The sequence below is a fragment of the Armigeres subalbatus genome, chromosome 3 (genome assembly GCF_024139115.2).
Source record: "Armigeres subalbatus isolate Guangzhou_Male chromosome 3, GZ_Asu_2, whole genome shotgun sequence".
Classification (NCBI taxonomy): Eukaryota; Metazoa; Arthropoda; class Insecta; order Diptera; family Culicidae; genus Armigeres; species Armigeres subalbatus.
In genome coordinates this window covers 79,105,307-79,119,831 of record NC_085141.1, presented here as the reverse complement: position 1 = coordinate 79,119,831, position 14,525 = coordinate 79,105,307, and the positions used below count along the sequence as shown (strand labels likewise).

The 14,525-nt window shown below is 40.9% G+C and overlaps 1 protein-coding gene across 1 annotated transcript in view; it reads right to left on the bottom strand.

Moving 5' to 3' along the window:
* LOC134219220 (phospholipid phosphatase 5) overlaps positions 1 to 14,525 on the bottom strand; it is a 24,128-nt gene extending 9,603 nt beyond the window's left edge. The window contains exons 1-2 of the mRNA XM_062697913.1: positions 14,274 to 14,525; positions 13,554 to 13,743 (exon numbers count right to left, since the gene is read on the bottom strand). Of these exons, the coding sequence (XP_062553897.1) occupies positions 13,554 to 13,696 (143 nt within the window). The 5' untranslated portion in view covers positions 13,697 to 13,743; positions 14,274 to 14,525. The remainder of the gene's footprint in view (positions 1 to 13,553; positions 13,744 to 14,273) is intronic.

Genomic DNA, 14,525 nt, shown 5'->3' with positions numbered 1-14,525 from the left:
CATCCGGATGTGTCCTGGTTTTCGGCATTGGTAACAAATTCGTTCCCTCGCACGTTCGCTTCTTCTTCTTCTTCTGTGCACACTTAATGCCCGGTCCTCACACTCACGGGACATTCCTGCACGCTTCTCCATCCGTCGGTGGTACTCGTCCATCAGCCGCTGTTTCACAAACTCGATCGTCTGGTCCGCGTCTGGCCGGCTCTCCAACGCCGTCACCAGACCGTCGTATGACTCCGGCAAACTCCGGTAGATCATCGCGACCTGCAGCGAACTTTCGATCTTTTGACCAACACACGATAGCCGATCAAAAAGCTCTTCGATGACGAACAGATGCGCTTCCATATCCGCACCTTCTTCGTAGTTTAAACTACATAGCTTCTTCAGAAGCGACACTCGCGACGTAACCGTAGCCTTTTCGTGGTACTTCTTCAGTTTCTTCCACACTTCGACCGCCGATTTGGCGTCTTTCACTAACGGCAACTGATTATCTTCTACATTCAGAATAATCATTGCCCTCGCCTTCTGATCTTCTTTCGACCATCTCGCAGTCTCTGGCTCCGGTTTCTTCTCATTCACCGTATGCCATAGGTCGACACTGATCAGAAGCATTTCAATTTTTATTTTCCACGTTTGGTAATTTTTATTACCCAAACGCGCGATCGAAACTTTTTCTGCCATTTCGAAATCGTTCGTTTTCTGATGGCGCACACTGTATTCCCGTACACACACGAAGTCGGTACACAACAATGTCTTCGATCACCACCGGCTACAGTTACAGCTCGTTGCACAAAATGGTTCTCAGTCCGCACTAATTGCTTCCGAATCCAGCTTCGATGGAACGAAACACAGCTGGCAATCCGGACACTAACCATCTCCCGGTAATCACTTTTTATCATGTACAACGTTCTCAGCTGCTTTAACCACCCACTGCAGCACAGTCTAACGAGTGGAACAAATTTGCTCCCGCCGAACGACAAGCACAAAGGGTAGCGTCCGCGGGCAAACTTTCACACTCCGGGTCTATTTTCTCAGCGAAATCCACCGTTTTCTCCACTATCACTGGGCCAATAACCTGTGGGAAGTTATCACGGAGGCTTCCCACGGTACACAGCGGAACCGATACAACTCCCGGCGGGGTATTTCGGACGCGTAAAGTGGACGAGAAAACACAAGCGATTCGCTCTCCGCGGTGGTCGTTTATTTACTTCTATTTACATTCAACATACAATAGACAACAACATATTCACAGGGCTGGTAAGGGATTATAAACATCGTACACATAACATTAGACTTGTCCAACATTCAACAAAATTAGTGTCGGATGTCACCGTGCAAAAGCTCATGAATGGTGTCAAGTGAAAAGTACGGGCATTTGCATACAAAGCATCAAATGCACTGAATAAATTAGGTATAACAATTGTACCACAGACAAACAGACATAACACATTGAACATTTATTCATCAAATTCATCGTCATTCAAACACTAACGACATCTGTTGATTTCAGTTAGTTGGGCAAATCGCGAACCAGATGGCGGTAGTGAGCAAACGTCAAACTCGAGCAAAAACGATGAGCGCGCCAAGAGTGATCGGTGGGCCAACTAATGATTATTTGAATTGATCAGTAAATCAGTGAACGATGGAAATTTGACGAGTGTTATGTCTGTTTGTCTGTGATTGTACTTTGATTATCTATGAAATAAAAGTTATGTTGCTGATTTTTTCTTTAAATTCCTTCCTGTAACACTATGATTCCTGAGACCACTTTTTGCTGTGCACATTCTTTACAAGACACGTCATTCAAAGCAAGTCAATTTTTCGATTTTTGGCCACCACTTTCCCCATAGTGGATGGTTTGGAGATACTTTTGCATGGCTAGGTCAATAAAATTCAATTCGGCAGTGGGTTAATCAATGGTCGAAATCGCCGTCCATCTGAGGACCAAACTATTTCATTATAAATTAGAAGAAAAGAAAAGTCCACAAATAAACGAGCAAATTTATCTGAAATCTAAACAAAAATCCATAACTCTGTGTAAAAGCCATAAAGCATGCCCTAATAATGGCTAAAATTTGAAATAACCCGATCCACGCAATGTTGGTAGCGTTAAGGCGGGTGTCCTACGAAAGGCTGAAACACGTAAGGCTGAATACTCATAAGGCTGAACTCAAAAGGCGGAAATCCCGAAAGGCTGAAAGTCTCAAAAGGCTAAAAGTATCAGAAGGCAGAAATGTATCGAAAGGCTGAAATTGATGGGATGAAATGAATTCCAACCATAAGATATGTTGTACCAACTATGTAGAGTGGTTGGAAAGTGAATAATGAATAAATAATAGAGAATGATGAATAAAGAAAAAATAATACAAATGATGAATAAAGTATAAATAAAAATAAGAATAAAAAATAAAAAATAAAGAATGAATTATGAAAAATGAAGAATGAAGAAGAAAGAATACATAATAGAGAATAATGAATAAAGAATGATGAATAAAGAATAAAGAATAAAGAGTAAAGAATGAAGAATAAATAATGAAAATGGCACAATGAAGAAGAAAGAAGGAAAGAAGGAGGAAGAAGACGGAAGAAGAGAGAAAGAAGACGGAAGATTTGAGAAGGAAAAATATAAAAGATTGAAGAAAGAACATAGAAGAAGGAAGAAGGTAAAAGTAAGATAAAGATGGAAGAAAGAATAATGATGAAGGAAGAAGGAAAAAGGAGGAAAAAATAGAATAAGGGAAGACGGAAGAAGAAAGAAGGAAAAAGAATGAAAGATTGAAGAGAAAACATAGAAGAAAGAAGAAGGAAAAAGTAAAATAAATATAGAAGAAGAAATAATAATGGCACAATGAAGAAGAAAGAAGGAAAGAAGGAGGAAGAAAACGGAAGAAGAGAGAAAGAAGACGGAAGATTTGAGAAGGAAAAATATAAAAGATTGAAGACGGGACATTCTTTGTTTTGATCATGGGAAATTTCTCGAAAATTCTTCAGAAATTCTTCAGCCCAGTGATTTACTCCGAATTAGTGAAAATGATGAAGGAAGAAGAAACAAGGAAGAAGGAAAAAGGAGGAAAAAATAGAATAAGGGAAGACGGAAGAAGAAAGAAGGAAAAAGAATGAAAGATTGAAGAAAAAATATAGAAGAAAGAAGAAGGAAAAAGTAAAATAAATATAGAAGAAGGAATAATAATGGCACAATGAAGAAGAAAGAAGGAAAGAAGGAGGAAGAAGACGGAAGAAGAGAGAAAGAAGACGGAAGATTTGAGAAGGATAAATATAAAAGATTGAAGAAAGAACATAGAAGAAGGAAGAAGGTAAAAGTAAGATAAAGATGGAAGAAAGAATAATGATGAAGGAAGAAGGAAAAAGGAGGAAAAAATAGAATAAGGGAAGACGGAAGAAGAATGAAAGATTGAAGAAAAAACATAGAAGAATGAAGAAGGAAAAAGAAGAAGGAACAAGAATGAAGAGAAAAAGAAAAGAAAGAAGGTAAAAGAAAAAAGAAGGAAAATATAGGAAGAAAACAGGACAAAAGAAAGAAAGAAAGAAAGATAAAGAAACAAGGGACAAGGAAGAAGGGAAAAAGAAAGATGAAGAAACATGGAAGAAGGAAGAAGGTAGAATAAAGAAAGAATAGAGAAAAAGGAATAAGGAAAAAAGGAAGAAGAAACTTGGAAAAGGAAGAAGGTAGAAGAAAGAAGACAGAAATAGAGGTGTGCGCCGATCCAAAAATCGTCGGTGGCGGCGTTTGGCAGAATTTTCGGCGTCACGCTGAAAGCCATTTTAGCCGGCGGCGGCGGCGTGAATCGGCGTGGGAATTTTTGTAACGTTCATATTTTTTTCAATTTTTTTTCCTTTTTTTTAAGACTTTAACGGAAGAATGTTTAGAATTTCACGGAACAAGTCTGAAGTACTTCCCCACAAAATTTACAAAGTTTTTCCAAAATATTCATTCAGAAATTAATTTTGAATTTTTCACAGGAACTATTTTGAAGTTTCGAGAATTCTTTAGAATTTTGAAAGAAAGCTCTTTAGAACTCGCAAGGAAAATTATTAGTGAAAAAATCTTCAGAAATTCTACGAGAAATTAATCAAAATTTCTACAGGGAATGTTCAAAATATCCACGGAAAGTTTTTCGGAATTTCTGTTTAATAATTTCTATGGACAAATTTCTGGAATTTTTACGAGATGCTGCGGAGTTTTCACGGAAAATTCTTCAGAGTTTCCGCTGAAAACTGTTCGAAAATTCTATAGGAAATTAAATGGAATTTGCGTGTTTTTTTAAGTTCTACACGGAGAAAAATGTGTTAGAATCAACCATACGGATTCTGCAACAATAACAATATTTATTGTTGATACATCCACAAATAGGGTTGAATCAACCATACGGTCCATACGCGATATGTAGTTCACTGGTTTGTTTCTTGAATTACACCTACAGACTAAACACAGTCTATTTGATTCAATTCTCGTATATATTTTAACCATGCTTTCCAGCTATCCATGTCAAATACGGGATCGTAAAGCTGATGCTCACTCACATAACTCGTAAAAGATGCTCACTCACGCAGAATTTCACCGAGAAATCATTTTGCGGGAAAGAAAAAAGGCGTGATGAGAGATAGCTATTTATCCCTTACTGTTTGAGCTGCGAAAAGTTGATTTGCTTGTTTTCTCACTTCTTTTATCTTTTTCGTGCCTTTACCAAAGCAAACAAGAGTAGCTTTTATGAAACAAATACCTATCCCAACAAGCAGTCAACGTGGAGGAATGGCTAAAGTGTGCGCAACCCAGTGCTATGTTTGTTAGTGTTCCAGGTTCGAATCCCATTGCAGTCTTAATTTTTTTTTAAACGAAAATTTTCGCGGTAAATCAATGAGGCGTAAGAACGATGAAATGAAAAAAGAATTTCATCAAGTAGGCACATTTTCGTAACGAAAATTATTTTGAGCTTTTTAGTGTCTTGAGTCTTCACTTGTCATAAGACGAGTTTGTACAATCCCATTTAATTCCGTGACTTAATTGTATCTTGACAGATACGTATTTCGACCTCAACAGTAAGGTCGGCTTCAGTGTCTCGTACTTGACTCGACTATCGAGTCGAGTCAAGTACGAGACACTGAAGACGACCTTACTGTTGAGGTCGAAATACGTATCTGTCAAGATACAATTAAGTCACGGAATTAAATGGGATTGTACAAACTCGTCTTATGACAAGTAACATTTTCGTTTATTTTTCAAGCCTGCTCTAGCGAAAAATGTGAGTGAAAGATGTTTCTCTGCCCAAAAATCATGGTTGTTTTTACTTTCGAAATTTCTGCCAAACTACTTTATCGAAAATATGATCGTTATTTGATGCAACAAACGATACAGTTGTTTCAATCGTACAAGATTCTTCCGCGTGTATAGAAAACTTTTGGAAATTTCCACGAGGAATTTTTGCGGAATTTCAACTAAACCTTTTAATACTTTAAACATTCAATTTTTATTTTTTTACGAAAAGCTGTTTTATTTTTCGGAATTTTGAACGATAATTTTAGACATTCTACGAGACATTCTTTGTTTTGATCATGGGAAATTCCTCGAAAATTCTTCAGAAATTCTTCAGCCCAGCGATTTACTCCGAATTAGTGAAAGTGCAAAAAATAATTACTAAACATTAACAAAATTAACAAAAAAAAACGAAAAACATAACACGTGTCTCAACTACCAAAAACAAAAACGTAGGGACGAACATAAAATCATCATTCTGACAGAGTTCTACACTGCACAGCCGAATACACCATCAAAAATTACAGATATCACAGTCAAACACTCATCTCCATTCTTCAGAAAATTATTAAAAAATTGGAAAGGGTCGTTTGGCCGAAAATCATTCGACGGAAATACATTTCGTGCGAAACGGTTATACATGGTGAACGGTTTGACCAAAAATTTCTTTTGGCCAAAGCGACAATTTGCCGAAAAAAAATGTTGTCTCTAACAGGTTGTTAACCGAAATTGTCGTTTGGCCGAATTAGTCAACAGGCCCAAAATGCCATTTGATCGTAATGGTCGTTTGACACGACTCAATGGCCTTTCAGCTAGACGGTTATTTCGGCCAAATGACCTTTTCGACCAAACCACATTTTCGGCAAACGGTAATTCAGATGACCTATTTGACCGAAAATGTAATTTGGCCAACAAAGTTGTTTAACCTAGCAACCCTGTAGACTGAAACTGCCGTTTGGTCGAAATAATCGTTCGGCCGAAAATGTCGTTTTGTCGAATAGATCATTTAGTCGAAATGACCTTTCTGCAAAACACTCCGACAGTTTAGGACATTTTCGCCAGTATGTAACTTTCTACCAAACGACATTTTCGGCGAAATAACTTTAGAATAGATGGCCTTCGGCTAAATGGTTTGTTCGATCAAATGCTAGATTTAGCCAAACAATATTTGGCTTTCGGCCAAATGTCGACCGTGCAAAAGTTCTATTTCAACGAGAAATTCTTTGGATTTCAACGGAAATCCTAAAATAAGGATATTTTTTTTTTAAATTAATCCTTCAGAATTTGCACTCAAAGTTCTTCCTAGAGTTTTCTAAGGAAATCATTGGTATTTTCACGAAAATTTCACTGGAGTTTCATGAGTGATGAGTTGGAGATATCCATCGAAAAATTCTGCGGAATTCTTCGAATTTCAATCGGCGTGAAAAAGCATAGTTCAGCGGCGTGACAAATTTTAAATGGCGGCGCGCCGACGCAAAATTATCGGCGGCGGCGACGTGCCAAAAAAACTGTCGGCGGCGGCGCACACCTCTAGACAGAAAAGGAGGAAAAGGAAGAAGGTAGAGAAATGAAGCCAGAAAGTGAGGAAAAATAAGGTAATGAAAGAAGGAAGTAAGAAGAAAAATAACAAGGAAAAGGAAGAAATAAGAAAGCAAAAGGAATGAATGAAGCAGGAAGAAGAACAAAGAAAAATAAAGGAACAAAGAATAAAAAATGAAAATAAGAATGGCAAGAATCAAAAACGGGCTGCGAAATGGTGAGTTGACATCCGGGAAGGGTCGCCTAACATAGCTCTGGTCCTCACAAGTTCCAATACTGACGCTTCCACGGGTCTTCCGATGACAATTGACCGCCAGCTAAGGGTTGCGTACTTAGCTGGTAGTGCAGCCTGGGCACTGTTGTCCTTCTGACATCAGCTAGAGTGAGAGGGTGCGTCCTGTGGGGTCTGCCTAGGATGTGGTGGGGTTCGACAGTGGGCTCTGTTGAACTTCTATAAAAAGCTGCATGTGTCCCCAAGCAGGCCCTATCAAAGCGACCGTGTGCCGCTCAAAGCGCACTAGCCTAGTCCTGGTGTTGGGTAGGACTTTAAACAAATTTGACCCGACTGATCGAGCGTCTGTCCACCAAGGAGGTGCGGCTCCAACAGCGTCTGTTCTGGCATCCAGCGGCTGAGTATGAAATGCTATTCCTCGAAGCTATACCTAAGATGGTAGCCCCATCCCAGTGGATGGTGAACCTTGGGCCAACAATCTACTGTTCCCGAAAAATCAATTTGTTCGAGAATCCGATAATATAAGAATACTGACTTATTTTACGGCAACGACTCTTAGCGCGAAACAACGGACACGAATAGAAACATGGAACGTTTTAACCCTAGCCCAGCAGGGTAAATTGGCACAACTTGCCAATGAGGCACGCCGCATGAAGCTTGAGATCCTGGGACTGAGTGAAGTCCGTTGGCCAAACTTTGGAGAACACAGAACGCCGTCGGGATAAGTTCTGCTATACTCTGGTTTACGAGGTGAACACGCTCCCCGGCAACGCGGAGTTGGCTTCCTACTAAGCGCTCAGGCACACTCTGCGCTTATGAAGTGGGAACCTATAAGTGAAAGGATAATCGTTGCCAGATTTAGAACACGGGTCCGAAACCTTACTATAATCCAATGTTATGCGCCAACCGATGCTACCGATCTGCAAGACAAAGAGAACTTTTACAGTCAACTCAATGCCGTCGTAGATAGAATTCCGAAGGGTGATATCAAGATCTGTTTGGGCGACTTCAATGCGAAGATTGGATCCGACAACTCGAACCATGAGCGCATTATGGGACGCCATGGTCTCGGAGAAATGAGCGAAAACGGAGAGCTGTTCGCAGAATTTTGTAGTAATAACGACATGGTGATCGGGGGATCGCTTTTCCCTCATCGACCGGTTCACAAGGTCACGTGGGTCTCCCGTGACGGCTTTACAGAAAATCAAATCGACCACATCTGCATCAGCCGAAAATAGAAACGGAGCCTTCTTGACGTACGGAATAAACGTAGTGCCGATATCGCGTCTGATCATCACCTCCTCATCGGCGAAATACGCCTGCGTATTGCGCGGATTCGTCGGCAGGAGGAAAGAGTTGGACGACGATTCAACACACGCCGACTGGAAGATGCCACGGTGAAACGGTCCTTCGTTGAAGAACTGGAGACGCGTGCTGCAGATATTCCGGAAGGTGGCAGCGTGGAAGACCAATGGACCGCCATCAAGAATGCCTTCATCGCCACCAGCGAGAACAATCTGGGCGAACTACGCACCCAGAGAAAACAATGGATCACCGATGAGACCTGGAGGAAGATAGAGGAGCGAAGAGAAGCCAAAGCCGCGATAGAGCGAGCCAAAACCAGAGGAGCCAAAGTCTTAGCCCGCCAACGATACGTGGCTCTTGAGAAGGAAGTAAAACGCTCATGTCGACAGGACAAGCGAGCGTGGGCAGACTCTCTGGCCGATGAAGGAGAGAGAGCCGCCGCAACCGGGGACATTCGCCTCCTCTACGATGTCTCACGACGCTTAAGCGGGGCGAAGATGAATGCAACGATGCCTGTGAAAGACGCGAATGATCAGTTATTGACCGACCCAACTGACCAGCTGAAACGCTGGTTCGAGCACTTCGAACAACTTTTTCAAGTGCCAGCCAGGCCATCACCACCTCGGCATGATCTGCCTAGGATCCGTCGTATAACACGCGTCAATACCGAAGCTCCATCACTGCTAGAGATTCAAACAGCCATCCAAAGCATGAAATCGAATAAAGCTCAGGGGTCGACCGCATATCAGCCGAGATGCCCAAAGCTGACCCCATGACATCCGCTCAACTACTGCATCGTTTATTTCATAATATCTGGGACACCGCAACTTTCCCGGTCGACTGGATGCAAGGTATCTTAGTAAAGGTGCCCAAAAAGGGTGACCTGACTGTATGCGATAACTGGCGAGGCATTATGTTGCTGTGTACCGTTCTCAAAGTTCTGTGCAAAATTATCCTAGCCCGGATTCAGGAGAAGATCGATGCGACTCTCCGGCGGCAGCAAGCCGGATTCCGTGCCGGAAGATCCTGTGTGGACCATATTGTCACGCTCCGCATCATTCTGGAGCAGGTCAACAAATCCCTTTACTTGGTATTCATTGACTACGAAAAAGCTTTCGACCGTCTCAATCACGAGAATATGTGGGGCGCCCTGAGACGCAAGGGAGTTCCTGAGAAAATCATCGGCCTCATCGAGGCACAGTACGAGGCCTTTTCGTGTAGAGTGCTGCACAATGGGGTCCTGTCCGACCCTATCCGGGTCGTAGCTGGTGTGAGGCAAGGATGTATCCTATCACCGTTACTGTTCCTCATCGTAATCGATGAGATTCTGGTAGATGCGATTGACCGTGAACCAAACCGCGGGCTGTTATGGCAGCCTATAACCATGGAGCACCTAAACGACTTCGAATTGGCTGATGACGTTGCACTCCTCGCGCAACGGCGCTCTGATATGCAGAGTAAGCTCAACGACCTTGCCGAGCGCTTCTCTTCGGCAGGTTTAGTCATCAACGTCAACAAAACCAAATCGTTGGATGTAAACACGGCGACTCCTTCCAGTTTCACAGTAGTCGGGCAACCAGTGGAGAATGTTGAAAGCTTCCAATATCTTGGTAGCCAAATGGCGTCAGACGGCGGTACCAAGATCGACATAGGCGCACGGATCAAGAAAGCAAAGGCTGCCTTTGCGAGTTTAAGAAATATCTGGAAAACAGGCAGATAAGTGAACGCACCAAAATACGAATGTTCAACTCTAACGTGAAATCTGTGCTGTTATACGCTAGCGAAACATGGTGTGTATCAGTGGAGAACACTCAACGGCTGCAGGTGTTCATTAACAGATGCCTGCGGTATATAATTCGGGCCTGATGGCCTCACAACTGGATCTCAAACAAAGAGTTCCATCGTCGTTGTTACCGCAGGCCGACAGCAACAAAAATTCAGGATCCAAAGTGGGGCTGGGTCGGCCACACTCTACGTAGGAGCGAAAAAAAAATCTGTAAACAAGCATTAGACTGGAACCCAGAGGAACATCGCAGCATAGGCAGAGGCTCATGGCGGCGAAGCTTCAATAAAGAAATAAAAGAAGTCGACCGAAATCTAACCTGGCAACAGGTTACAGGGAGGGATAGCTAGACATCGCTCAGGATGGAGATCTTTCAAGTCGGCCCTTTGCACCACCGGAGGTGTACAGGATCCGTAAGCTAAAAAAGAATCAAAAACCAAATACAAGAACCAAGAACAATAAAGTCTTCACTTGTCATAAGACGAGTTAATACAATCCCATTGAATTCCACCACTTAATTGTATCTTGACAGATACGTATTTCGACCTCAACAGTAAGGCCGTCTTCAGTGTCTTGTACTTGACTCGACTCGACTCGACAAGAAACTGAAGACGGCCTTACTGTTGAGGTCGAAATACGTATCTGTCAAGATACAATTAAGTGGTGGAATTCAATGGGATTGTATTAACTCGTCTTATGAGAAGTGAAGACATTCCACTAAAAAGCTCAAAATAATTTTCTTATCAATAAAGTCTTGTTCCTTTCTGAAACCGAAATACCGTAACATGCCCTATTACCGTGGGGTTAAGAACGTGTCCTCAATAAATTCGCTCTATAAAATTAAATTTCCGACAATCATCCTTGAAAACCATGTCGCTTTAATCAATATTAAATACATTTGAGGGGGAAAATATGTTTTGTCTTGACTTGTGAATATGCCCAATACTGCGTACATTCAGAAGACGATTCCGAATACCGCGCAGAAAATAGCCTAACACCGTGCCCTGTCAAACAAGATTAAATGATGAACATAAGTGCACATTTACAGTAAAATATTTAAATAATTGAATCATACACAGATTTCAATTGAATTTTAGGTCATACTAAAAAAACGTCATAATCATAAAGCATTACTATTTTACGCAGATACCTACTGGAAATAGAATCATTTCCTTGGGAAGTTAACTTCTCAATATTGACGGTTTAAAAATGTTTATTGATTTTTCAAATAATTTACTTAACATTCTCATCGACTTCAAAGCCGCATATGATACAATCGATCGAGACTAGCTATGGCAGCTAATGCACGAACACGGTTTTCCGGATAAACTGACACGGTTGATCAAAGCGACGATGGATCGGGTGATGTGCGTAGTTCGAGTTTCAGGGGCATACTCGAGTCCCTTCGAAGCCCGCAGAGGGTTACTGCAAGGTGATGGTCTTTCGTGTCTGCTATTCAACATCGCTTTGGAAGGGGTAATACGAAGAGCTATTTGGCTTCGCCGACGACATAGATATTATGGCACGTAACTTTGAGAAGATAGAGGAAGCCTACATCAGACTGAAGAGGGAAGCCAAGCGGATCGTACTAGTCATCAACACGTCGAAGACGAAGTACATGATAGGAAGAGGTTAAAGAGAAGACAATGTGAGCCACCCACCGCGAGTTTGCATCGGTGGTGACGAAATCGAGGTGGTAGAAGAATTTGTGTATTTGGGCTCACTGGTGACTGCCGAAAATGACACCAGCAGAGAAATTCGGAGACGCATACTGGCTGGAAATCGTACGTACTTTGGACTCCGCAAGACGCTCCGATCGAATAGAGTTCGCCGCCGTACCAAACTGACAATTATACAAAACGCTCATTAGACCGGTAGTCCTCTACGGACACGAGACCTGGACGATGCTCATCGAGGACCAACGCGCACTTGGAGTTTTCGAAAGGAAAGTGCTGCGTACCATCTATGGTGGGGTGCAGATGGCGGACGGTACGTGGAGGAGGTGAATGAACCACGAGTTGCATCAGTTGTTGGGAGAACCATCCATCGTTCACACCGCGAAAATCGTAGCCAGAATGTCGGACAGTAATCCGGTGAAAATGGTTCTCGACAACGATCCGACGGGAACAAGAAGGCGAGGTGCGCAGCGGGCAAGGTGGATCGATCAGGTGGAAGATGACTTGCGGACCCTCCGTAGACTGCGTGGTTGGCGACGTGTAGTCATGGACCGAGCCGAATGGAGAAGACTCTCATATACCGCACAGGCCACTTCGGCCTGAATAAATAAATAATAATTATTTGGATTTTAGATAGCTAATATCTACTTTTCTATAAAATACTGTACAGCGATTTCCAAAAATATTTACGTTTATAGTCTGTGGTAAATATCGCAGAAAGGATATCGTATTATTATGTAAAATTTGAGCTTCATACTTGACTCAAACAAAAGCTTATAATTCTAGCCGTACTTTAAAAAATGTTGGTGTTATGGATTCACTGTTTAGAGTCCATCAGCAAAAACTTTTCCAAAAAAAAAACAAGGTTTCTACAGAAATAAGTTACAGTATTTTTTTAACTATATAAAATTTGTGCTAAGTTCACTACTAGATAAATATATTATAAATATTCATATTCTTTGCTTTCGCTAAACATTCTTTGCTATTATTTTCCATTTAAATTCTAAATTTTCCATGCAATTATTCGCATTTTTTCGTTTCCTTGTTATTTTTTTACTCCCTCCCTCTTATTTCCCAAGAGCTGTCGGACATAAAATAAATTTAATATTTTTATCGGCCTCATATGTTGAAGTTATGAAAGAAAAGGCTAGTGTCTTAGCTAGTTACGAAAAATGTAGTTTTAAGCTATTAGTTGAAATAATTATATGGTCGCTATCACTCCAAAAACTTTCAGAGCCAACATTTTTTGAGAATCTCATTTGTATCTACTTTGTATCTACTCATTAGTAGCTTTTCTTGCCGGTAACATATACCTGCAGCCAGTGGCGTAGCCAGAAAATTGGTCTGGGGGGGGTTTTCTGAACATTTTTTTTTCGAAAAAAAAAATTTCTTCCAAAAATTTTGTCTCTGGGGGGGGGTTTTAACCCCAAAACCACCCCCGTGGCTACGCCACTGCCTGCAGCATCTTCAAGGCATACACATACAATGTGTGACCATGCACGCCACAAGAAGATGACAAAAGTCAAACATTCACGTTTCCTATAACATATACATTGATTTAGCCTCTTTATTGCAAAATTAATATGACGGAATTTTGCACTATGGTGTTATAACCATCACTAATTTATTCTTAATTCACCTGAAAGCGATTCGCTATCTCAAAGTCCAAACTCTTGACGCAAAACAAAATCAAACACCTATAGTATGGGCTCCGAAAACTGCCTCTGTTTAGTTGAAGTTGATACTCACATGTATAGGGCAAAGAGCATCAGGCGTATTATAGTTTCCTGAAACAGGTTGATGTTTGCTGAACCGGCTCCGCTGCTACTGCTGTTGTTGCTCTTATTGATGCTGGGTGCAGCCGTAGCTGTGTGGGATCCGTTTTTATTCATCCTAAATACTGTTCAGACGGCCAGCCGAGCAACAAGCACCGAAAGAACTGCGACAAAAAAGAATAACAAATAGAGCGATTCAAAAAAAATGTTTTTTAATATTAATACTAGGTTTATAATTTTCTTGACTTTATTTGCTAATTGACTAAAAATTTACATTTTCCATGTAACGGTTCTTTCAATTACTTTTAACTGAATTAAACGTGAATGCATCTAAAATCTCCATGCACTCCATCCATCTCCAATTGAATAAATTTAACTAATTTACTATTATGTTCAATTAAATGAATCCGAACTTAACAAACGCATTTCAGGCTGAATTGTGTTAGTATTTTTTATATTGAAATGACTCAAAATGTTTTCCGCATAGCTGACATTTTCCGAGGAAAAATCATTCTTCAATGAACATGTAATAAAATTAAATTATAGGTATTAAATGTCTAGCAAAAATAAAGTGTATTTTCTCACATTACTAGACTGAGTCGCCCTAATAAAACGAATTCAAGTTTGAAAATATTGCAAACTCGCTCCATTTCTTTCACAGATTTTCTATTTAATTAAAAATATCACTATTTACCTGTATCACACAATTAAGAGTATGTCCTGTTGATATTTGTGGATAACAGAGTTCTATTTTTGTTGTAATTATGCTCTTCGTTTGCCACAAGCCGGATGCGTGCGATTCTAGCCCACCTCGAACGAGAATCACAATTCGAATGATGTCGAATGGATGACACAAGACGCCAAAAGTTTTGTTCGATGGAGCGACAGACTTGGTGATAGTAACTGTAGGTATAGGAAGGTATAGTGCGACGATCATGAATTGTGA